General features: G+C 30.1%; 3 protein-coding genes across 29 annotated transcripts in view; 2 read left to right on the top strand and 1 right to left on the bottom strand.

Annotated features, from left to right (window-relative positions):
* The window catches only part of Dhc98D (Dynein heavy chain at 89D), a 63943-nt gene extending 51724 nt beyond the window's left edge, over positions 1-12219 (top strand). Inside the window, exons 70-90 of the mRNA XM_085197761.1 lie at positions 84-602; positions 978-1125; positions 1582-1717; positions 1848-2002; positions 2182-2400; positions 2568-2732; positions 2911-3019; positions 3749-3912; positions 4121-4216; positions 4664-4842; positions 5716-5875; positions 6105-6306; positions 6574-6716; positions 7206-7364; positions 7974-8145; positions 8829-8960; positions 9612-9771; positions 10168-10387; positions 10568-10747; positions 11163-11309; positions 11604-12219. Of these exons, the coding sequence (XP_085053887.1) occupies positions 84-602; positions 978-1125; positions 1582-1717; positions 1848-2002; positions 2182-2400; positions 2568-2732; positions 2911-3019; positions 3749-3912; positions 4121-4216; positions 4664-4842; positions 5716-5875; positions 6105-6306; positions 6574-6716; positions 7206-7364; positions 7974-8145; positions 8829-8960; positions 9612-9771; positions 10168-10387; positions 10568-10747; positions 11163-11309; positions 11604-11750 (3712 nt within the window). The 3' untranslated portion in view covers positions 11751-12219. The remainder of the gene's footprint in view (positions 1-83; positions 603-977; positions 1126-1581; positions 1718-1847; positions 2003-2181; positions 2401-2567; positions 2733-2910; positions 3020-3748; positions 3913-4120; positions 4217-4663; positions 4843-5715; positions 5876-6104; positions 6307-6573; positions 6717-7205; positions 7365-7973; positions 8146-8828; positions 8961-9611; positions 9772-10167; positions 10388-10567; positions 10748-11162; positions 11310-11603) is intronic.
* Positions 12220-12622: 403 nt separating this feature from the next.
* Ufsp1 (UFM1 specific peptidase 1) lies at positions 12623-13770 on the bottom strand. Its single transcript, XM_085197581.1, has 4 exons — positions 13614-13770; positions 13336-13506; positions 13031-13240; positions 12623-12778 (listed from the first exon to the last, which is right to left on the bottom strand). Exons 1-4 carry the CDS (start codon positions 13737-13739, stop codon positions 12644-12646), a joined length of 642 nt encoding a protein of 213 aa, XP_085053707.1. The 5' UTR covers positions 13740-13770; the 3' UTR covers positions 12623-12643.
* A 2105-nt stretch (positions 13771-15875) lies between these two features.
* Positions 15876-22904, top strand: LOC146532179 (uncharacterized). 27 transcript variants are annotated; one of them, XM_085197552.1, is made up of 15 exons: positions 15876-16009; positions 18225-18267; positions 18576-18605; positions 18717-18746; positions 19047-19076; positions 19216-19245; positions 19463-19492; positions 19606-19635; positions 19863-19901; positions 20498-20530; positions 20733-20753; positions 21108-21143; positions 22078-22098; positions 22354-22401; positions 22716-22904. In XM_085197552.1, the coding sequence occupies exons 1-15, from the start codon at positions 15995-15997 to the stop codon at positions 22748-22750; spliced, it is 471 nt and encodes a 156-aa protein (XP_085053678.1). In that variant the 5' UTR covers positions 15876-15994; the 3' UTR covers positions 22751-22904. The 27 variants fall into 27 exon arrangements, with proteins under 27 accessions (XP_085053678.1, XP_085053680.1, XP_085053682.1 ...); XM_085197554.1 differs by lacking the exon at positions 19216-19245; XM_085197556.1 differs by lacking the exon at positions 19463-19492.
* Positions 22905-25853: the final 2949 nt, after the last annotated feature.

The following is a 25853-nucleotide window of genomic DNA, read 5'->3' as shown; positions in this document are numbered from 1 at the left end:
AATAAATATATATAAATAATTAATAAATAAATTAATAAATCATAATAATAAATAATTAATTAAAATAATGTAATATCTGTCAGGTATGGTCTTCTAAAATTCGTAATCGCCGTACTGGGCTACTGTGCCGTCTACAAAGAAGTGAAACCGAAGAAAGACAAAGTGGAAGCTCTAGAAAAGGAATATACAGAAGCCTGCAACTACCTGGCTTCCCTCAATCGAGAAATAGACCGATTACAAAGAACTTTAGATGGCCTCAACAATAGATACGATACGGCCATGTTGAGAAGACAGGAGCTGCAAGAAGAAACTGATATTATGATGAGGAGATTGGTGGCAGCTGATAAGCTGATGTCAGGTCTTTCGAGTGAACAGAAACGATGGACGGAGGATTTGGCGGCTTTATACGTGGAACAGTCTAGGTTGATTGGCAATTGTTTGTTGGCAGCATCGTTTTTGAGCTACACCGGGCCTTTCTCGTTTTCCTTTAGACAGACCATGCTGTATGAGGATTGGATGGGAGATATATTGGAGAGAGGTATTCCTTTGACGACGCCTTTTACTGTTGAGAAGAATTTGACTAATGAAGTTGAAATTAGCGGGTTAGATTTTAAATTTTGAATTTTTTTTTACTAATTCTACTAGTCAAATGATAATGCTTAGTTTACTTTCGTGTTCTTATAAAAAGAAAATAAAAGTTGTTTAAAGTCATTTAGCCAAACAAATTGCTTTTGTAAGCATTACTTTTTTTATTTATGAACTCATTGAAAGGAAACAAACTTATTAACTGTATAGATTATTATCTTTTTTTCCCACTTGCTCTTCAAACATATTTACGCAAAAGTTCAACATTCATGATAAAGTTTAACTAACAATCTAATAAGATAGAATAGTTTGTCAAAGTTCGCGTTTCTATAAACTATGAATATTGAGACTTTATATAGTGGAAGTAAAATATGTGTATATATATTTTATAGATGGAATTCTGAGGGTTTGCCCCCAGATGAGCTGTCAGTACAAAACGGTATTCTTACAACGAGGGCGTCTCGTTTCCCGCTTTGTATTGACCCACAAACGCAAGCACTGACTTGGATAAAGAGGAAGGAGACTAAGAACAATTTGAAAGTAAGAAGTTTAGATTTTACTAATTTATCTAGAAATTGTATCCTATATAAATAAATTAATAGTTACTGTTTTTACCATTTTTTTAAATATTTTTTTTAAAAAACTAAATTACTGCAACATATACGTTAAACGTTTATAACCGTCTAAAAATTCCTAAATAATTCATAAAACAACAAAAACGTCTCTGAATTGTTGAATTTTCTTGAATAGGATTTGAATTTCGAACTCGCAAATCGTTTCTTCTTCTTTTTTCGCAATAAGCCACAGAATATAAAGAAAAGAAAATCTAAATATTCTACTCGTTTTTAAGATGTCTCGTAATTTCTCAGATGTCCAAATTCCTTTCATAATCCCCTATTCAACTCGATCCCGTACAGTTATTATAACCGTGCTCCAAGTTCAGTTAAATTAATTTAAAGCTAAGACTTAGATTACACAGTAATTCTATTCAAATAGGTACTATCCTTCAACGACCCTCAATTTGCACGACATTTGGAGATGGCGATCAAGTACGGCATGCCGGTGTTGTTCCAGGATGTCAACGAGTATATAGATCCCGTTGTGGATAATGTTTTGGAGAAAAACATTAAAGGTACTTATAGGTTTTGTTAAAAATATTTTTATATTTATAGATTTAAAACATAACACAAACTGAAATATGTAAAAACCTTTAAATATCCTTTAATGATCATTACCCTCTTCTATTTATACACTATTACTAGTGGAAAGCGGCAGAACATTTGTGTTGCTGGGAAGCACGGAGGTGGACTACGACCCTCACTTCCGCATGTACCTCACCACCAAGCTCGCGAACCCGCAGTTTAACCCCGCGGCGTATGCCAAAGCAGTTGTCATCAATTACACTGTCACTGTGCAGGTAAATTATCCACTATTAATAAAGAATTTACAGATTTTTTTTCGTTTTGCATCAAGCAATTTTTTATCGACCCAAAACCCAATAGTAAAGATTTTAAATTATTTCCACAAATTAGGTTCATTTAAAGTTTTTGGGTTAAGGTTAAGTTAATTTAAATATTCCTTCATTTTTATATTTAGGGCTTAGAAGATCAGCTCCTCAGTGTGGTAGTACGAGCAGAACGTGCAGATCTCGAAGAACAACGCGAAAGTCTGATAATAGAAACGAGTGCTAACAAAAGTTTACTCTCAGGATTAGAAGACTCGCTTTTAAGAGAATTGGCGACGTCCACAGGGAATATGTTGGACAATGTTGAACTTGTCAACACATTGGAGAACACCAAGTCTAAAGCAGCTGAAGTGAGCTATACTATTTATTATCTGTTTAAATTATATCTTTATCTATATACTACTTTATCCCTTAACATTTTAAAGATATTATTCGTTGCATTGGCAGCTAAAGTTATTTTATAGTAAAAATGTGATTTATAAAATTACATAAATTTATATTTTTTATGATTTACCAGGTAATGGAAAAACTCGAGCTAGCTGAAGCAACAACAAAAGACATAGAGCACCTAAGGGACGGGTACCGACCGGTTGCTAAGCGCGGCTCCATTCTCTTCTTTGTTCTGTCAGACATGGCAAGCGTTAACAGCATGTACCAGTACTCGCTTTCTTCTTATCTTGATGTTAGTTTTGTAAATATTTTCATTTAATAATAATAATCTTCTGATTAAACAGAGTAGATATATTTAAATAATATATTTTATTGATGGTTCTAATGCTTTTCGCTTATGATGACGCTTTTTTTCGTTCATGAGGTTAATGCTGTTAGGCCTATTGGCTTTTACTTATTCTCTCTTTTAGGTATTCTCCTTTTCGCTGCGTAAAGCCATGCCAAACGTCATACTGGCGAAACGACTGAAGAACATAATTGACATGCTAACTAAAAATGTATATGACTATGGATGTACCGGTATATAGATGACTTTTTATGGTTTTTTTTCTATGTATAAATTATAAAAGCATTATTATTATATGTATATATATTATATAAGCATTTTTACAAGCAGATTTCGGCTCTAAACTTTATTATTAGATTCTTCAAAAAAATCTATAAAGATACACAATTCTAATATTAAGATGCCTGTATTTATATGAAAGATAGTCATAGGGTTACAAATTTTATTTAAACACTAGTAGATCCGGACGCGGCTACGCCTGCTTGAACTATAAGAATATTTATTAAATATTATATAATATATTTATTTTTATAAGGGTGAATATCAAAATATAAGTTCATTTTGGGTGATGTTTTCTTAAAACAACCAAGAAACTTTGCAAACCGGTGCTTAGCAACGACGGTTGTTATTAACATGGCAGAATAAATTGCATGTCAAATTAGAAAGTATTTTAATTTATTAGTACATATGTGTAATGTAATATTATATAGCCTATAGCACTTCTGAAGAATGCAGTTTTCATACAAAACAAAAACATAGTAAATCGGACCGGTAGATCCAGAGATCTTAGCGTTCAAACAAACAAACAAACTCTTCCGCTTTATTATATTAGTATGGATTAGTAGGTCAAATTTAAAAAGACTAAGCTTTTCGCGAAATCTTAAAATTAGAATAATATTTTTTTACTTTGCATTTCCAACAACTATTAATATAAATTATAGATAATTTAACATATTTAATAGGTATATTTGAAAGGCACAAGTTACTATTCTCGTTCCAAATGGACATTAAACTGGAGCAGAGCGAGAACCACGTGACTCAGATGCAGTTGGATTTCTTTATCAAAGGCAATATCTCATTGGAGAAAGCGGCAAGAGCGTGTCCCGCTACGTGGATACCATCGCAGGTAATATAATATTGTTAGGTAATAAGAACGTTAAAAAAAAATTCTCCACTTTTCTCCGATTTTTAGTTATTTTAGTGGTTTCACTATATTTAAGACATGTCTTAAAAGATTTTCTACAATATTTTAATTCATATATGAACCTTTCAGCGTTCTTGTATGTAAGTAATATTCCTTATTGATAATCTGAAATCAAAATGACATTTTGCAGGGTTGGCAGGATATTATGAAATTAAGCATCGATTTTCCGGATCAATTTGCGAATCTACCAGATCACATAACCAAAGGAGTAGAAAAATGGCAAGAGGTACCTATATAATTTCTGTACGCTTATTCCATGTTCTTTGTACAATAAGAATAGTAAATATAGGTAGTATATAGATATATACATTAGTCCGTTCTTAGCTTTTCCTTTATTAACCTACGAGTATGAAAGGAACTTGATGATTTTTATCTGTAATATCATTTGATTCATCCAGCTGTTTTCTACGGTTGGGACGTACCACAGGGATCGATTTTAGGGCCTATCCTGTTTATTATTTATAATAACGATAAAAGGTGAACTTTTATGCGATATTGTACTGTTTACTGATGATATTACTTTAATTTTTAAAGTACATCGTAATAAGGATCATAATAACAAAGTTAAAGTGCACTATGACATATTTAATTCTACCACCTAACATTGCTATGTATACAATTGAAATCTGAATTTCCTACATTAAATATAAAAATACTGAATATCTCGTTGCAGTGGTTCGACAGTGACGCGCCAGAGGCCACAGAGATGCCAGACGAGTACAGGGAGCGATTGCAACCCTTCGAACTCCTCATGATCCTGCGTTGTTTCCGCGTCGACCGCATATACCGCGCGCTCACCGACTACATCACTGTCACTATGGGCGAGGAGTATATCACGCCACCTGTGATAAGGTGAGTGCGAGTTCGATTTTCTAACATGAATGATTGAAATACAGTTGCTGTGGTTACAATATTTGAACATATTACGTCCATATCGTTTTAAGCGTTCTCTTTAATGCTAATGAGAAAAATCTATAGTTACCCGAATAAATGGGCTACTTTTCGCTTAATTTTGAGATTAAAAAATTTATATGAACTAATCGACAGATAGATTTAATTGGTGATGTAGGAAGTGTTTAGAATCGACATGTGTGTGTTATGTTTAGATATGTGACTACGTATAATAAAAATTTAACATTTCATACATATTATAATAAAAATTATATATTTTATTTATTGACGTTATCAATACTTTTTATAAGATGGTACAAAAGCATACTTTTAGATACAACGCTTCTAGCGAGCTTCCATAAATAACTGACAAGATTCTACGATCATTCACTTATTTCAATGGTGAGTTCGCATATGACAATGAAAAATGATGATTTTATCAGGAAATGAAAGATTTATATTTTTAAAACTTTAGATAAAGTTGTTGTATTTTTAAACTATTTATAAAAATATTCCAATTCATTATTTTATTGATTTAATCCTTATTTTATGTTAAAGACGAACATTTCTTAACAAAAAAATACAAAAAAGAATCTTAACTTATAAAATATGAAAGATAGCAGTATAACCAATTTGAAAGAGCTATAGATGTATTTAAAAATATATCACATAATATCAATGCGGCGTTTAGTTTCGCCACTCAACTCGCAATGCCTGCAGAATTCGGCAGAAAGTGGCGCACAGAGTGTCTTGACAATAGATTCCCTGATCTATGTGATTTGTATTTTAAAAAAAAAACAATACTTACACATTAATTCCTTTTCCTGTCAACAGTCTAGATATGATCTACGAACAAACGACGCCATTTACGCCTGTAGTGTTCATCCTGAGCCCCGGGTCAGACCCGACGGCTGATCTTATGAAGCTGGCTGACAGATGCGGCTTTGGGGGTGGCAAGTTTAAGTATTTGTCGCTTGGACAAGGACAAGAAGGGGTAGAAATGTTTTAATATTATTTTTTCCTTTAAAATATTTCAGGCAAACAAGTGTTTCTTATTTTAATGTTACTGGTGAATAATAAAAAGAAAATTATTTTTTGCTTTAAACAAGCTCGTACAAAGTGAAATAGAATGTTTTTTTTAACCTTGTCTGACATTTTAGTCCTTAATTGTTTTTAGTAGGGTGGGGGTAGGTTATAAAATTTTTATATTCATTTAATTTCAGGCGGCTCTATCTCTACTAGAGGGTGCCATATCTCACGGTCAGTGGCTAATTCTGCAAAACTGTCACTTACTGGTGTCATTTTTGAGGGAATTGGAGAAGCAACTCGAGATGATGATTAAACCTCACCCCGAATACCGACTGTGGCTCACCACCGACCCCACGCCCACGTTCCCAATAGGGATATTGCAGAGGTCGCTTAAAGGTATTTTGCATTTTTAGAGCAGTATTTTTAGCTTCACGCTTTATCACGCATACAGCAGGATAGGCGTAGAGTAACAAAGTTTTTGTATAGACGGAGTGTTCCCGCACGCCCCTCCCAACTTTCATCGATTTTTGGAGAATTGTATAAAAAATTTGATTATATTGCAATTTGAATGTATTGCTTTAGAAAATATTTTATTACTTTAATATTTCAAGCAAGTTTTTCTTAAATAATTTTATAAAGAAATTGTTTATTTCCATTTCCCAGTGGTAACGGAACCCCCTAACGGCTTGAAATTGAACCTACGGAACACTTATTTCAAAATGCGACCACACGCCTTAGAAGAATGTTCCCATCCACAATTTAGAAAACTAGTATATGTATTAGCTTTCTTCCATGCTGTTGTACAGGTACTGTTTGATGTTTTGTAAAAAATATTCAATTAGGTATACATATATATTAAAATAGTTAGTTTTTTTTATGAACAAAATAAATTCAATTAGGTATACATATGTATTAAAATTTAAAAGCCACCTGACGAAGTAACATTTAAGTAATAGGTCATTCATAATGAGAATGATTTTGTTGCTATTTGTAATATCAGCTATTAAAATCATTAATCTTTATCAACATATAGAAATCCGTCTACCTTCTTCAATATACATATAGTACGGTCAAAGAGTTGTGGCCGCCCTGGAGTTGGGCTTTCTGAACGTTGGGTTGAACGTGTTGGGTTTGTGTGTTTTGTATAGTTCACTCCAAAAAAATAAGAAAGTAAGAAAATATTAAAAATATAAAAAAAAATCAAATCTGCGTAGCCAACTACAGCTAACTTCAGGGCAGCCACGATGCGATCTCGGCATTATTTAATAAAAAGAAATATGTTCATTTCAATAAAGGAACGTCGCAAGTACGACAAGATAGGTTGGAACATAGCGTACGACTTCAGCGAGTCGGACTTCGTGGTGTGCATGCAGATACTGCAGTGCTACCTCGACAGGACCAACGCGGTGCGAGGACCGGTGCCTTGGGCTACACTTAAATATCTATTTGGAGAGGTATAGACTTATAAATATATAGTTTATTTTTATTTGTTCTTATTAATGCCTCCTTTTTCAATGCCTCCATAATTCGGGGAAAAGTGGAGAACGGAGTGCCTTAACACTATGTTCCCTATGCCTATATTGCTGTGTGCGGGATACAGCGTGGAGCTGGTTTTTTTAGTTTTAGGATTTATCGGGAGTCTAATATTCTTCGTTCCCCACTTTCGGCCGAGATGCTGTGCTTTGTTGTTTAACCAGAGCAAGATAAAAATATATAATAATTAATTCCCCCCAAGTAGGAAATGAAGCCATAACTGTCGCATCAATCACATTGGTACAACCTGTCACTGTAACATAAGCTGAGCCTATATGATTTATTGTTTAAGTATTTCTCGAATTTTGTAGGGTACGTTTAGGGTAACTAGAGTTAAGTTATTTTATTCTTTTATAATATTATTTAAAATATTATGGACTGCGGAATTTGGGGCTGGATAGTTTGAATATATTACATTCATCTAAATAAAAATATGTTAATTTCTAATAATTATGTTATTAGCCATAAAATGCTCTATATATTTTTAAGATATAAGTATTGAACAATATATAAGTAATAAACCTCGGTAGGTAATGTATGGAGGTAGAGTCATAGACGATTTCGATAGAAGAGTTGTAAAGACTTACATGGACGAATACTTGGGGGAGTTCCTCTTCGATAAGTTCCAGCCTTTCCATTTCTATCACGACTCGACATTCGACTACGTGATTCCGCCAGATGGAGAACGGGAACAATATATTGGTAAGATTCTAAAATAAAAATTGACAACGAGTTCATCCAATTGATGCCAACTAATTAAAATAAAGCTAGGTAAACATTTTGGGAGTGCGTTCTTGCAACTATTTTCTAAATTCTTAATTATAAGTCTTATTGAAAATTAATAAATAAAGAAAATATTATTATTAACTATATTATTATTTTTTTAAATTGTATATGCTACTAAAAATACTAGAGTATGTAAGTTTTTAATCCTATATCCAAAGTAATCTGTCCGTAATACATTTTGAGTATTACTTTTTTATCTATCTATATATATAAAATCGAAAGGTCACTCACTCATCACGAAATCTCAGAAACTACATGTGCTAGGAATCTCAAATTTTGCATAGGAGTTATTTATAGGACGTAGGTGCTCGCTAAGATGGGAATTTGTAATATTCGACTTCTAAGGGGTTGTTTTTGGGGTCGAAAGTTTGTATGAAACTTCGTTACTACAAATGCTAGGAGTCTCAAATTTTGCATAGACGTCCCTAAGACGTAGCCATGGATACAGAAATTAATAATAACATAGTTCACGCGGGTGAAACCGCGAGCGAGCCGCTAGTAACTTATAAAAAAAAGGTTTCCTAAAACATATTTTTTTTCTATAATTATTAAGTATGTTAATTTATTTTATTTATTTAATAATTTAAACGTTTTTACAGAATACATCGACATTCTACCTCTCGTGAACAGTCCTGAGGTGTTCGGGCTGCACCCCAACGCCGAGATCGGCTACTTCAGTCAAGCGGTGCGAGAGATATGGGCTCATCTCATTGAACTACAGCCGCAAACTAGTGAGATTTTGTTTTTGTTATAGTTTTTATTTGTATTACTAATACCTAATTTACTTTAATTTATTTTTCTAGGTCATATTTACTTAGATTATAGGTATTTTGCGATTAAAATGGATGATCGATGAAAAGCGAATAGCCATACCAAGTTTTTAACCATATAGCCAAATTCTGACTAAAATAATATTTTGGTATATCATAAAATAGTTATCTTATAGTTTCTTTTATTCTTTATTTATACCTTTCGTTGTTTTACATGCCGCTAGCGAGTGTATTTGGTAAGTTTTATGTTTGGTAGTGCAGTGAATTGTTTTTAATTAGAATATTGTTATTGTATATCTAATTGCTATACATACATATCTAGTTACTACTAAATATTTTTTATTATATTCTAAGTTTGTAAATTTTGATATCCTCATTTTCATTCAAACATCATCAGTGGAAAGAAGTGGTAAGTTGACATAGTGGTTCATACCAAAATGTTCATATTATTTTGAGAAAACTATAAATTATTTTTTTTCACTTTACACATACTTTCAATTTTATTATTATTTTCCTTAATATGAAATCATAATCTTTTAATATCAACTATTAAAATCTTGCTTAGACCGAGAATTATCGAATTATTAACAAATAAATGTGTGTTTATACCAGGTGAGGGTGGCGGCGCCATGAGTCGAGATGAGATAATCGATTCCTTGGCTGTCGATATTCTTGGGAAGCTTCCACCGCAGTACGAAGTATGGCGCGTGCGCAAACAGTTCGAGATGAATATCACACCTGCCCTCGTCGTGCTGCTGCAGGAACTTGAGAGGTTTTATGTTTTAGATATTATTATAGGTACTTCTTGTGAAGGGTCCTACCATTTTCATTCTAATGGTGCTAGCTTTTTGCTCTATAATATGGGCTAAACATTTTTTTTGAAGTAGAGATGAAACTAGTTGGAAAATGTTAGCTCTTAATAATATTATAAGTAATTAGTGTATTACCACCAGCTGCTGTCCACATCGATTTTTGTTCATGTACGTGTAATCGTAGTTATGGGTTTTATATGGCTCCCAAATTAAATTTCACCGTAAAATATCATTTATACCCTTATACAGGAAAAATGACTTGCATTTTTATACGTGTATATGCAGGAGAGTTTTGGATTGGGTATAACAGAAAAATAACTTACCTATACCTAAATTAATTAAACTATAATTCACAGATTCAATCGTCTAATTGCCAAGTTACACGTAACATTGTCACAGCTACGCAAAGCGTTAGCCGGCGAGATCGGTATGGACGCAATACTCGATAACGTCGCGTACTGTCTATACAATGGTCAGCTGCCCGCAGTGTGGCGGGGTTTAGCGCCGGACACGAGGAAAGGCCTAGGGGGATGGATAGATCATTTTATGGCTCGCACTAAGCAGTATAGTGATTGGGTGAGGGTTTTTGTAACTTTTACTTATCTGTAGTATAGTAGATTTTGTTTTAGATTTTTATTAAATTTATTTATAATATATTCATTCGATGATTCAAAAGTGCTTGCAAGTCTATTTGTATACAGAATATTTTGAATTTTTATTCAATTTTAAAGACATAATATCTAATTAATTTAACAGGCCACAATAGAAGAGCCAATAGTGATGTGGCTCTCCGGTCTCCATATACCCGAGTCGTACCTGATAGCACACATACAGACCGCGTGTCGCCTCAACACGTGGCCCCTGGACCGTTCCACGCAGTTTACTAAAGTCACCACTTATACTACGCCCGATGATATCGAGGAGCGACCTGCTACGGTGATTTATTATTTTAATTATGATAATGCACGGCGTTAAGTTTCGCTGTCGCACTCGTACTGCCTCAAAAATAGACCGTTTTAACGTTTGGTTCCCTCTGCCTCCCTATACATGCGGGATACCGTGTGAAACTAAAATGCCAGTCAATTTTTTTTGAAGAAAAAAAAAAAATTGACGAAAAAAAAAGAATTTGTGTAACAAATCTGTTTGTCTACAAATTTTAATTATAATCATTATTTTTCTACTGCTAGTACATTACTTATAATATTTTTTTTTTTTTTTTATATGTAAAAATATTTAATTAAAGTAGAATAGGTGATGTATATTATAGAAAAAGTTGGATTTCCATCATGCTATTATATTTTCATATGAAGTTTTAATAAGTGATATTATTCTATTTTATTTCTTTTAATAGGGATGCTACGTCCGTGGTCTGTATTTGGAAGGCGCTCGCTGGGATGTAGAAGAAGGTTGTTTAAGACGATCACACCCCAAGGTCCTGGTCACAGAGCTGCCCATCATGTACATTATACCCATTGAAGCTCATAAGCTAAAATTACAGGTATATATAGTTAGCTATAACAATTCAAAAGAATATAATAAAACGACATCTTTATGTACCTATATACTAGCGACATCAGTGGCTCCATCCGCTTAGACGCCATTACATGCCTTGGCTATAATAATGGTAAAAAAATATTCGTAAATTATCTGTAATTTTACCCATTACCCATCTTACCCCACCATCCTCTATATTGTCATTGAAGTAAATTCTTTTAATAGACATTATAAGCTAAAATTTTCAAAGCAAAGTGGATGTAACGAATTTTATTATATAAATAAAACATACTTTCAGAACACTCTTCGGACGCCAGTATACACAACGTCCTCGCGGCGCGACGCAATGGGCGTGGGTCTGGTCTTCGAATCCGACCTCTGGACCACAGAGCATTGCAGCCATTGGGTCTTACAGGGAGTCTGTTTAGTCATGAATACAGATTAAACGTCATTTTAAATTATTTTTATTTATTGTTTTAATATAATGTTATTTTTGTTTTTAACATCGAAAAAAAGAAGAGAAGAAAAGGTAAAAAATTTTTTTTTTTATTTTTTCTGTCAGACTTGCAATTTATCTGCCGGTAAAAATAATATTTAGAAGAAATTGTATAGAATAGACAAGAAAATAATTAAATACAAAGTTAATTTTGTGTTATTTTAACTATATTAAGCTAATATGAGCTTATTTTAAGTTTTAAACATATTGTTTATTCAACTTCAAGAACTAATTTAATAAATAATTATTTAAATGTTAGTTACTGAATAATTATTATTTAATAAAAATGTCTTTAAATGTTTTTTTATATCTTAAGTTTAAAAATGATGCTTGGAATGTCCATATTTATTTTGTTTATACAATTCAATATATTTTTATTTAATGTGAATGACTGTTATGTTAGTTTAGTTAATGTCTATTGTGAATGACCTTATTGTTCTACATCTATGAAAACAATAAAGACTGATTATTTCTATTAAATTTTCTTTTATTTTTAACATATTATGTGGAAAAAAATATATAATTGAGACACTTTTTATTTAACTTTACACATTACTTATTTAGGATATAAATTACATAAACAAATTCATTGTTGCATGGGACAGTTGAAATTGCTGGACCACTGATTGTTGTGGGCCTCACCTACTACTCTCATCATCATTTTATTTGTTTTTTATGGAAAGACAAGGCAAACAAGTGTACAGGTTTCCTGACATTAAGTGATAACCGCTGCCCACAAACCCCTGTAACACAAGAGGAGCTACAGCTGTGTTGTCCATCTTTGAGATAGAGATTGATAGATGATAAAACTAAAAGCATAATTGAAACATAACATAATTTTTTTATTTTGCTTTAACTTGTGGTAAACAAAAATTGTAAAATGATCCATTTATAAAATCTTGTAGTGATTGCCATTTCACCCAGCCTTCTCTTTGTAAATATTCCTTAGACTTTTCTTTGCCAACATAATGCGGATCCTACAAAAGAACATTCCTAGTTTTTTAATTAAGTCTAATTTATAAAGGGTAATTAAAAACAAACAATTGAAAATATCTCTATATATATCTGCTTGTGTAATATATCCTTAAAATTAAAGAATTACATTAAAAAACTGTGTTTTGATTCTATTATAATAAGTTCTCATAATTTGTGATTCATTATTTTCATTCTGAATATACAATAATACAATAAAAGATACTATCGTATTCTACTTGAAAATAGTTACTTACCACAACTAACAAACTAGAGTGTGCACCGTTTACATGTATGCCCATTATTCCTTTAGAGGAACAGTCAATATCACCACCCATCATTATTGGACTGCCATACTTCTCAAAATGATCTTTTAACTGTTCCACCACACCTTCTAAGAGATCACCTTTATTTATATGGATTATTTTACTTGGGACATCATACAATTTGTCTATAACAAGGCACACCTGAAATATATAAGTTATATACATATTAACATATTCAGAATCAGTATTTTTTTATAAGTTTGTCTTAGATAATATTTTTTCTATTGAGTACATACTTCAAAGCTTCCTATCCACTGTCGCGATCCTAAGAAAGATGATGGTTTATCCTCTAAGTCAACTAGAACTTTCTGGATTTCTCTTATGGTTGGTACTTTCTGAGAATTCTCATAGTTATAATTTAACCAGGAACATATTGTTTGTAAGGTTCGATAGCCACATCCCCAATGCTAAAAATTAAAAAGCAAAAAGAATATTATAATCAATTTACAAAATTATAAAACGCCTAATATTATTTGAGAATTATAATTATAAAAGATTATACTAATTTTTTTACCCTATCATTAAAACCATCGCATAAGTAATGATAATATTCATAGCTCCCTTTTACCAAATAACAATTTCTCGAAAAATTATCAATTTCCAAGCCATCGTGGACATCTGTCAAAAGTCCAGTTGACATTTTGATATTGACATTTGACAATAGTTTTTTACATTACCATAATATTTACCTATTAAAGTCAAAGAATATTTTCAACCGTAAAACATGAATAATTAAAACATGAATAATATTTTATAAATTATTATATTTTCATAAATAAATATATATTATCATATTATTAATAGAAAAAGAAGTGATGAATTAACTAAAAATGTTAAATTTCAATAAAAAAACGTGTTCTATTTTACGCAAATTGAAACAATGTTTGTATTAAATAGAAACAAGTTATTTTTCTTTGTTTCGGCGTATATTTGAATATTTTTTTATTGTTGAGTTGTTATGCGTCTGTGCCTTTTTTATTCTTGTTGTTTGTTTTTTTTTTATATTTTTTTATTCATATAGGTACCTAAAAGATGTTTTTTTTCGTAAGCCAATTAAATTTGTTATTATTACTGTAATATACATATATTCAAAAGCAACCAACGATTGATCTTCAAAATTATTACTTATTACTTAAAACCTATTCAAAAGTGCGTGAAATGACCTTTTATTACTATTTATAGACGCTCTAGGTCACTTTTAATGTAACTTACGTATGCGGTACCGTTTGTTTTTGTACGGCAAGAGTTAATTCATATCAATTTTAATGGACTTCCTTCAAGCTATATATTATTAGGATAAAACATCAGCGGGAAAATCCAATTCACCTTCGTCAAATTAAAGTCAAATAAGTAGAACTTATTTTTCTATACGTTATTCTGTTTAGTTTGTTTGTAGATAAATTATTGTTAAAGTGGAACATGAAAAGTTTTGTATAGTACTACTAGAAAAATAAGTAATTATGTACAAAATGTAGGGGAGACTTACATACCTGGCGAGATTTAAACGCATGTAGCAGGGACGGCAGAAGGAACCTAATGCTTAGAGACTTCATTCCCCACTTTCGATCGATTTTATTTTGAAGCATTGTGTATTGAGTGGTAGAACTTAACACACAATGCTTCGCCTTGTTACAAAAGCAGAAATGAACATTTAAACAAAAAAACATTAATTTCCCCGAGCGGGAATCGAACCCACAGCCTTCGCGCTCACAGTCCCATAATTGTGCTACGCCACAACAGTCGATATTTCTTTATTTTAAACGTTAATAATAGGTTATGTATAGGGCAGTAAAGAATTTAAAATATATCTGTCTATAGTACATAGACATTTCATTCATACATATCATTGATTTTATATCTGGTATTGTTTTGTCACAGTTGTTTCTTGATAACTCGAATTGTTTTTAACTTTTGTGTAAATATTATGACAAAATTTTCTACGTAAAAATTAATACAAAGAAAGCCCATTTGGCGTGAGGCGATAACATCTTATGTAACTTTAAAAAGGTATCTGGGACGAATATGGCCAACTTAACACATGACATCTTTTAAAGCTTGTCGATGTATCCTGCATGTAGCAGAATAGGCAGACGGAGCCTAATTGGAGTGGCGGAACTCAACGCCGCGCTTGACTTTGAAACCAGAACGAAGAAATGATTGAACCCACAACCATCCTCCTGTACCACAACTGATTTTCAAGGAATTACCAGACGTAGAAAACTAAAATTCTGATTCCCGAAAAATAGAATTCTTATAGTATTTTCTAATAGTTTCTAAATAAATCGTATATTTAGAAACTACAGAAGATGAAAAGGAAATCTTAAGATAAAGATCATTAAAGTCCAAGCAAACAAAGCTACAGGCGACTCGTTTACGAGAAAACAATTTTCAATAGTACCTACTTCTAGTACCTACATTATTTTACTAATGACATTTAATTTACTAAAACATTTACTAATGATGAATACTATAATGATATCTACTTATGGATAATATAAACATAATAAGCTTAGAAGCTTCGTCTAAATCTGTTACCAATTTTATTAATAATCTATTAGTTAGTTAGTATGCTTTAACTTCAATAATATGCCTTTTAGGACCAAAATACCAAATAAACAAGCACACACGACTGCCTTAAGATAATACAAAAAAAATTAACAACTAAAATATAATCTATTATTTTGAACGAATATTATTATATGTATATGTTAATCGAATATGGTTTAGCAGAAATTGAACAGGAAAAATACATTTGTTTAGCAATATTTAATGACTGACCAAATATTGACTCGGGCCGCGGGTTATCTCACGCTTTATAAGACAGACGCTAAAAAACTCTTGTTATTTCAAGTCCGAATCTTGTTCTAATTTGTTGTGAAATTTAAAATCATCACCATGAAACTTGTTTTGGTACGTATTTATTATAAAAATGTATATATAGTTCTTATTTAAGAATTATATGCTAGGTTTTTTTTATTATTAATAAAATTTAAAAAAATATTGTGACTGTAAGCGCGACGTTTGTGAGTTCAATGTCCTTGGGCCTTGGGCAAATATAAATTTAAAAAATTGAAAACATAGTTATTTTATGTATATATGTATATAAAATTTTCATTAATTTGATTAAATAAGGAATAAATTCAAAATCTAACGTTTCATTTAAACAAATCTGTTATTATCATTAAATAAGTAATTCTATAATATAATAATTTAAGTATATAACCAATATATATATATAGCATATAGGAATTGTTAGTCTGTCCATTTGTATCTTGTAAGTGATGATAATAGGAAATGATATCTCAAGTGACAATTTTCTACACCTTTGACTTGTTTACTTGACAATGATAAACTTTGCCTTATATCAGCTGTACTTTATATAGTAAAATACAAATAACATACATATATATGTAAAGAAATCAAACACCTCGAGGCTTTTACAGAACTTATATTTCTTCCAGGGCTAAATAACATTAGGCTTCTACAATTTATATCTCAGGACTTTTACAGAACTTATACTTCTTCCAGGGCTAAATAACATTAGGCTTCTACAATTTATATCTCAGGACTTTTACAGAACTTATACTTCTTCCAGGGCTAGATACCATTAGGCTTGTACAATGTATATATTAAATTATAATACAATATTTTATTCTAGAGGACCACTTTCCTCTTCAGCTCCAAATCTAATAATGCGCATCAGAATTTTCAACACATCAAGCGTCGCGCTAGTTCTATGTATAAATTTTCAAATATATCTTTTTATTAAACAAAGAGGTTGCTTTACATTTTTCTATAACAAATTATCGTAAATATAAAAACTATTTATATAAAATCATTACATATATAAAGAAACATACATACATATATACTATCTATATATCTTTTAAAAGAAATAATTAATCGTTCTCTAATAAATTCTCTTAATTTTCTAGTCATTAGTTAATCGATGAAACGTGTGTAGTCTGTCGTAGCGCAGCGGCACAAGAGTGTGACTGTACGCGACGGTTGTGGGTTCGATGCCCACTCGAGGAAGTGAAATATTTATTTACGTTTATATTTCCATTTCTTCGCTCTGGTGTCGACGCAAAGCGCGGCGTTGAGTTCTGCCACTCAACACGCAATGCCTCCAAAATTCAGCGGAAAGTGGGGAACGGAGTGTCTTAACACTAGGTTCCCTCTGCCTACCCTGCTGTGTGCGGGATACAGCGTGAAGCTGATTTAATTTAATATTTAATATAATATTATGTTTATTAATATCTATTAGTAAACTACTACCTAGTGAAATCAACGAGATAATATGCAGTTATGACATGTTCGCTTAAAAGAAAATAATAAAAAGAATAGATTTTTACATGTTAAAGGTATAAATACATATATTAATAAAAAAAATGCCGAGAAACTGAAAATTAAACTTAAAAAGTATATTTAATAACAAATCCCTATAGGTATTTAGAGAATGTTATATGGACGAATAATTAATTTAAGTAATCTTTTTAATCATCAATATTTCATATATGGCGTTATTTACAGACCAAACATTACGTGGCCTTTAGCTTGCTTATTAAATGTATTCCAAAATATTTCATCAGCCGATAACAAATAGATTATACTTGTATAATTTGTTTTTTTTGTTATTATTTATTATTATATTATGTATATACAATTGTATTTTTACTAAGAAAACAAATTATAAAATAACTATTCTAAAATTTAATATTTTTTTATTGAATACAAATTTTAAAGTTATTAGCTATACTGAAAAATACACTTTATAAATTATTTTTATTGTTAATAGTACTCTTAACTAAAGCCTTTAATTAATAAATGCTTTTCGTGTATGGACTCTTTATTGTAATAAATAGGATTTTTTATCGAGTTCAAAATTTATTACAAAGGAATTATAAAAGAATTCAGAAGGCAAAAATCAATGTTAGTCGTAGAGATAAATGTCCAAAAAAAGCGATAAAACGAGAGATATCTTATCATATCGATAGCAACCTATAAAATTATAAACAGTTCGGAATTCGTAAACTAATAGTATAGCCAATTGAGAGAAATAACAAGAAATTTCGTACAAAAAGTGAAAATATTCATGAAAATGAATAAGTTTCTTGTTTTTCAGATCGTTCTTCTCGCTGTGGTAGCCATGGCTGCCTCACAAGGGGGTATGTATTATTAAACTATTATTAAACATTGTACAAAAAAGAGAGAGAGAGAGAGAGAGAAAAGTAGATTATATTCTTATCACAATCTTCTACATTAATTTCGTTTCTAGCTCTACAATTCCTTAGCTTTAGTCAATAAGTTCATTCTAAAACCGACAATGCATAACTTAAACTTAAAATTCTATTGCTTAATTTAAATAAAACTCTAAGATAACCTTATATTTCAAGGGTCTCTTACGAAATCATTAATATTTACATTATTAATATTGGACGCGTTATTATTAAATATGATAATTATTTATTTTCAGTACAAGTAGTCGACAACAATCCTTTACACGGTATATAGAAAGCACGTATTTTAAAATTCGTTTTTTTTTAAATTAATTAATTTTATTAATATATATATTTTTTTTTTCGTAATTTTCATTGCACTTATTTTTGTATTTCAGTGCAAGTAGTCGATCATAATCCGTATGAGGGTATGTGGAAATTACATTTTTATTGAAAACACTCGGCACGTACATTTTAATAATTAAAAGTTATAATATTTATATATGACAATAATATTTGATAAATATTTTAAAAGAAATAATAATCGAAAATTACTTGTAAATACAATGATATTTTTTTTACTATGTTCGAAATATAATTAGTGAAAAAAGCGTCAAAATGAAAACTTAAAATTTTTGTACTCGTGAAACAAATGCAATATCATAAAAAAACTGATAATTTACCATGATATATTTAAATAATATATTTAAATAAATATTTTTTTACAGTTGAAGTAGTCGATCACAATCCGTACGAGGGTATGTGTTAATTATTAAACTAATAATATTAAAAAAAAAACACAATAACATTCAATTCAATTTTAATAATTAATTATTGGAATACTTTTTTGTTACTAAATATAATATATTATATTATTAAATAAATATTTTTTTACAGTTAAAGTTGTCGATCGTAATCCATTGGAGGGTATGTGTAAACTACTAAATTTCAAATATAAAAGTAGAAGTAAATCCAATAGATTTACGTTTTAAATTAATACTATTTTAAGAATCTAAATATGTTTAATCAAATATCGTATTTTCTTTGAAAAAACTTTTTTATTTTTTTATATATCTAATACCAAGAACTCAATTTTTTTTTTTCAAAACATCTATTGATATTAAACGATTATGTTCTTTTACAGTACAAGTTGTCGATCGTAATCCATTAGAGGGTACGTGTTAAATTATTATTCAAAAATTATTTTTTTTAATAAAAAAATATAATACTAAAAAATTACACATCTTATATCAAAACTGTATATTAAAAAAATATTTCTTTTTACAGTTCAAGTTGTCGATCGTAATCCATTAGAGGGTATGTGTAAATAAATAAAATTATAAAATAGTTTCCTTATATTTTTTATCATTATTAAAATTTTAAATAAAGTAGTTATAGTAGTTATTTACATAACATATTGAAACTTTTATAAATTTAAAAATACCATAATATTAATTCAATTAAAAAAATATAAACAATTTTTTAAGAAAATATTAAATATAATTTATTAAAATTCGGTCTACATATATTTATTTCAATTACAGTGCAAGTGGTAGACAACAACCCTTACCCGTACCCTGGCGGTATGTCTAGTGAACGTATAAATAGTTTTATTAATTAATCGTAGTATAATATAAGGATAAGGGTATAAATATGGGGGTTATCTAAAGCTTTTAGGTCTAACACTTTTAGGGTTTTTTGTGTTTGTCTTTCAGGTGTCTTTTTTCTTTCAGCTAAATATATTTCTGTTATTAATAATATTAATATTTTTCTAACTGTAAAGGCTATGATTGTTAGATCGATTCCCAATTTCATTTTCTCGCTCTGATAAGAAAAAGTGAGAAACGAAGGTTACCTCCGCTCTCCTTCATATTTGCGGAATAAAGCATAAAGTTAAAAAACATAGAAAACTTAACATACAATCCATTTGAAGATCTCATCCAACGTGAGATGCTTTCATAACTATGATATTTGAAAAAATATAAAAATAATATATGAATCTAACGAACTTTGAGTAATACGAAGAGATCATTTTACATCATAAAATCATAATTAATTCTTTATATTCTACTTGTATTACTTCCATATTCTTAAATGATTAATTCTTTTCTAGACTCTCTTGTCCCTTCCTATGTGCTAACAACACTTTGCTTATTCTTGCTATTTATTTTCCTTTCAGTTCAAGTTGTTGATCAACCTGACCCTAACGCAGGTATTTTAAATTAAAAATTACTAAAAAAACTTATTTTATTGGCTTTATCTTATATAGACTTTAGTTCAAATAGTTTAATGAAATTCGTATAATAAATAATTTTGTAAAATATATATTTTTTTTAATAAAATATTTTTGTTTTGTTTATTGTTTTATATTATACTTACAATATAATTTTCTAATTGATGTATGCCATTTTCAGGCAACTACAACCCCGACAACTGTGAGTATTTTCATTTATTATATTTTTTCAAGGCCACTCGTGGCGCAGAGGGAAAAATGTGTGATTGTAAATACCAAAGATCGTGGATTCGATTCCCACTCGAGGAAATAAAATGTAGAATATTTTAATTTCTTCGCTTTGGTGTCGAGGCAAAAGCAGAGAAAACTTAGTGTTGAAAAACTCCGTTTCCCATTTTCCGCCAATTCTGGAGGCTGATTGTAAAGCGAAATATCAGTAATAATATTTTAATTTTTTCCCTCTGGTGCACATCAAGCAATTTAAATAACGTCTAAATGACATTATTTAAATAAAACAATTATATAAATTAAACTAAATTCTTAATTTTGTTTACAGTTGTTGTTGACGAATTCTTCGGCCAACCTATCCACCGTAAGTACCTACGAGTATATATTATGTCATTATACAAATAATATCTTCAAATATCATTAAGGAAATTAAACAAATGAAAAAAATACGGACAAAAACTATAGCTATATAAACACAAATGAAAAAAAAATTTAAGTAATTCATATCGTTAAGTATGTATATATGCGAACATTTATATGCGATACTACTACATACAGAGGATGTGTGAAGTTTGATATTTTAGAGTCAATACAGACATTCAATATGTGTGACCTCCATTTATGGCACAAGGAAAAGGCTATTGCATTTACATATTATTATTTTTTACTTCTTCATCTTCGTCTAAATGCCCCCGCGATATCTCAACGCCTTTGAAAGAATAAATATTTAATATTTAATGAGCGAGAATCAAACCCAGAACTTTTCGCATTTACAATCACATACTTGTGCCTCTGCATCACAAATGGATTCTATATAAATATTTATATGATTCATTAAAAAATGCGTTAGCCTTTTTTAGTGGAATGGAAATTAATAACTAAAAATTGTGTATACTAATATTAAATACTTGAAGTAACTGACCTTAGGTCCAGTGGGCATCCAAGATAAATAAATATGAAACATAATTTTTTTTTTCAATTCAAAACTTTTGGTTAGAACTCGGTTAGCGCTTCAATTTTATTGTATTAGCTTAAATATCTCTTATAGAAGAAGAGAGAAATCTCGCCGTTTTATTTTAGCACTAATTTGGAACTCCTCTAAAGCCTCAACTAATGCGTTAGTGAACATCTCTCGCGCTTATGATTTATTATTGTAAAATATTATTGACATGAGACACTCCGTTCTCCATCACTTCCCACTAGATTCCCTCTGCCTACCTTGCTGTGTGGGGGATTAAGCGTGAAGCTAATTTTTTTTTTCTTATTGATATTATCTAATATATTTTTTTCTATTCCAGCTAACAACTTCGAGCCAATCCGTAAGTACATCTCTATTTTAGTAATATATCTAATCTAATTTAATCTATGGCTTATAACATATAATATAAACTGGATTTATTATAAAAAATATAATAAAAAGCGACTTAATTATGTTTAATAATAATACCTTAATAATTATGACTAAATATGTCTATATTTTATAAAATTATTTGATATACTCAGTTAAAAATAATTATTTTTATTTTATTTGTCTTAATAAATTTGATAAAAAAAATGTTTTTTGCTTTAAACAGACAATGGTCCCCACATCGTCAACCCACCCAACTACCGCCCCAAAGAATGTAAGTAGATAAGTAGATTTCCAATAAAATTATTTAAAATTACTTTAGATTTAATGGCACAAGCGTGTGACTGTAAGCGTTGTTGTTAGTTCGATTCTAAGTAGAAGAAATATTATTATATTTAATATTTTCATTACTTCGCTCTGGAACCGAGACAAAGCACGGCGTTCAGTTCCGCCACTCAACACGCAATACCTCGAAAATTCGGTGGAAAGCGGGGAACGGAGTGTTTTAACACTAGGTTCCCTCTGATGAAGCTTAAGAAAAAAAGACTTACTTAGTAAATAATATTTTTTTTTTATTTCTTGTTTCAGACCCTCCCGGCGCCCGTGGTGGACCTAAGAACTAGGATCCAAATTAAATAATAATCTATAGAATTTGGAACACTAAACTACTTCATTAACTTTATTATATAATTTTTTCTAATAATTTTTATATTTCTTTATATTTACATTTTCACCTATGTACTTTATTGTATTATAAAAAAATATTATAATTTTCTATATTTTCTTTTATTTTATATTATCGTTAAAGTAATAAATTAAGTATTAACTTAAACGCGGCTTAGGTTCGATTTTCATTCGTAGGAATGCAATATTTAATTTATTTCCTCATATCCTCGGTCTGGTAGTGAGAAAAAGGGCGGCGTTAACGCGCTAAGCTATAAGAATGCAGAGGAAAATGGGAAACGGAAGTGTCTTACTGGAGAACGGAGTTCTTAACACTAGGTTCCCAGGTTCCTCCCTTACCCTATCATGCGCGGGATACACCGTGAAGATAGCTAATCTCGCTCAGGACAATATGGTTCTATTATACTATAAAGAAAAACATGAAATAAACTACTTAAGACATTACGCACTAGGATATATCAATTATGATAATAATTTATTGAAGAGAAGGTCATAAGAGACATTAGTAGTTATTATTAATGCTTAATAATTGATGATAAACAAGTTTTCCTTCATTTGACTTTCAAACTTTCAGTAGATTAGTAAGATCGTAAATTTTTTTCTACTATTTTTATGAAATAAAATATTTAATTGCCCCGTGTTGGAATAAAACCCGCTACCTACGCGTTTACAGTCTTAGACATATCTTTTAAAAAACCTACGCAACGAGTTTAATTATAATTTCCACTAATCTGTAAAAATGTAAGAGTGGATTATTGTATATATTTTTTGTTCAGGATAAGGATATAAACTGAAAAGGATATAAAAAACAACTGTTCATAAATATTATTCAAAACTGATATTATGATGGTAGGTAGGTTCTATAGAGCCACTGCAAAGGAAATAATAGATAAAATAAAAATCTAAATTACAAAATAATTATCATTTCCCTGACCAAGTGCGTCGTAGACACACGATATGACAAACGGAAAATGTAGAATATAGTGTCTCAACGGAGGGTTATCTCTCTGCCTACTTCGCTTTATCCACCAGTAGTAAGTGGCGCAATGACACAAGTATTGTTAACGCGGCGTAAGTGAGTTCGATTTCCACTGAGGGTAATGAAATATTTAATATTTTAATTTCCTCACTCTGGTAACAAGGCAAAAAGCGGTGTTGAATTTCGCCACTCGACATACAGTGCTTCTAATATTCGGTGGAAAGAAGGGAACGAAGTATCTTAACACTGGTAGTTCCCCTTGCGTGCTTTTGTTTTTTAACCGACTCAAATAATAAATTGATATATATTTATATTATTTATTGTTAAAATATTTTTCTTAAAATAACAAAAACAGACGTTTAAAATAAATAAATGTCTTGCTATTAATTTAGTTTCTTATTGTTTCACATTATTCTTATGACTACAAAAACACGCATTACGTAAAATATTTATTTTACTATATCTATACTAATATAATAAAGGGGAAGAGTTTGTTTGTTTAAACGCTAAGATCTCTGGATATACTGGGCCAATTTACTTTCTGTTCGTTTTGTATAAAAGATTTAAAGAAGAAGAGCCAGTTAGTACTAGGTGAGTCCCTTTGCCTATCCTGCTACCTGCGGGATCTAGCCAGAAGCTGAAATTTCCTTACTTCGTTTGTTGTTTGTTACATTGATTTGATTTCTTGACGAAAATTATGAAGGACTAATTATATTAATTGAATTTGAAAAATTTAAAATATATAAATGAACTAAATTTAAATTATTATTTATATAACATGTAAAATTCGTTACTTTTTGAAGAAATACAAAAAAATATATTGTAATTAATTTTAATTTGCACAGACAAGATAGCGGCACATCACTAGCTCACGCATAAACACTACCTTTTGTTAAATATCCAAAGCAAATATTACAAATGTATAAAACAAGCGATTTTATATAACAGTAATTAAATGTTATAATTACTTTTTGATACCAGCAGCAAATAAAAATATTTATCCTAAAAATGGAACTTTTACCAATGGTGAGTAAAAGGTAAAATAATATGTATTTTTTATTACTTTTAGTAGTTTGTTAATATACAAAATAATATTTGACTGTGTGATGACTCTATATCAACAAAGAAGAAGAATGTTCATCTTCCTCCATCCATCCATCAGCCTTTTAAAGTCCACTACTGGACGTGGGCCCTAATGCTCGCCACTCCGTTTCCGCTTCCTATTACATAAAAAAGTTTGACTGAGTGATATTTTTTGTTCACGCTGCTTCACGCTGAATCCCACACACAGCAGGTTAGGCAGAGGAAATCTAGTTAAGTCCACTCCGTTTCCCACTTCCCACCGAGGGTTCCGTATAGAAATTGGAACTTTTGGAAGCTTTATGTGAAAATCTAGGTTAGCTTAGCCAGAGCCCTTTCATCTAATACCTCACTTGAATTAACAGCTTCAATACCATTTTTTTCTCCTTTTTTATTTAATTTGGTTCCTTTTTCCCTTAAAAGGAACCTTAAAAAACTTGACTGCAAAGAAGACTGGTTGTCGATTTTTTTATTTATATAAAAATAGTCTTATTATATTTTACAGGTCGCCTATTGTATCACCATAGCGATGGCAATGGTGGCTCCTTACATAATTGATAATTTAAACATAATTACTAAACTAGAGTAGTCTAGCTACTAAAGAAAAAATATTTTCATATGACTTTCTAATTATTATTAATAAATGTAATTATATTTATTGTTAATAAATGTATTTTGATTGAATATTTTTTTTTTTTTAGTTTTTGAAATAATATAAATGTAACAAAAAACAGCTTGTGAGATGTAAATAAAATATATTTAATACTATTTGTCTATTTTTTATTGTTTAATAAATTTTTCTTTTTTTTTTCTATTCTTTAAGATTTTTATCGTTTTATCTTCTTCGTCCAGAATTAATATAATTTATATGTAAATTGTAATATACTTACTTATTTACTTTAAAAAATAATGTTTAATTACCTTTAATATTCACTCTGTAATAGTAAGTATTTATTTCACAATTATGAATCTCCTGTAAAAAT

Source organism: Heliconius melpomene, chromosome 14 (genome assembly GCF_056956725.1).
Source record: "Heliconius melpomene rosina isolate 202511_hmr_F chromosome 14, ASM5695672v1, whole genome shotgun sequence".
NCBI lineage: Eukaryota > Metazoa > Arthropoda > Insecta > Lepidoptera > Nymphalidae > Heliconius > Heliconius melpomene.
Note: the sequence above shows the minus strand (reverse complement) of the source record. Positions and strands in the feature narration are given on the sequence as shown.

What these genes read in the sequence shown, in the direction of transcription:
- Ufsp1 (XM_085197581.1), bottom strand. Translation starts at nt 13,739, where the DNA reads ATGTCAACTGGACTTTTGACAGATGTCCACGATGGCTTGGAAATTGAT. An exon ending in AGTGGATAGGAAGCTTTGAA is followed by an intron (nt 13,241 to 13,335) that starts GTATGTACTCAA and finishes TATATATTTCAG; the next exon opens with GTGTGCCTTGTTATAGACAA. An exon ending in ACTCTAGTTTGTTAGTTGTG is followed by an intron (nt 12,779 to 13,030) that starts GTAAGTAACTAT and finishes GTTCTTTTGTAG; the next exon opens with GATCCGCATTATGTTGGCAA.
- LOC146532179 (XM_085197552.1), top strand. An exon ending in CGACAACAATCCTTTACACG is followed by an intron (nt 18,606 to 18,716) that starts GTATATAGAAAG and finishes TTTGTATTTCAG; the next exon opens with TGCAAGTAGTCGATCATAAT. An exon ending in CGATCGTAATCCATTAGAGG is followed by an intron (nt 19,636 to 19,862) that starts GTATGTGTAAAT and finishes TTTCAATTACAG; the next exon opens with TGCAAGTGGTAGACAACAAC.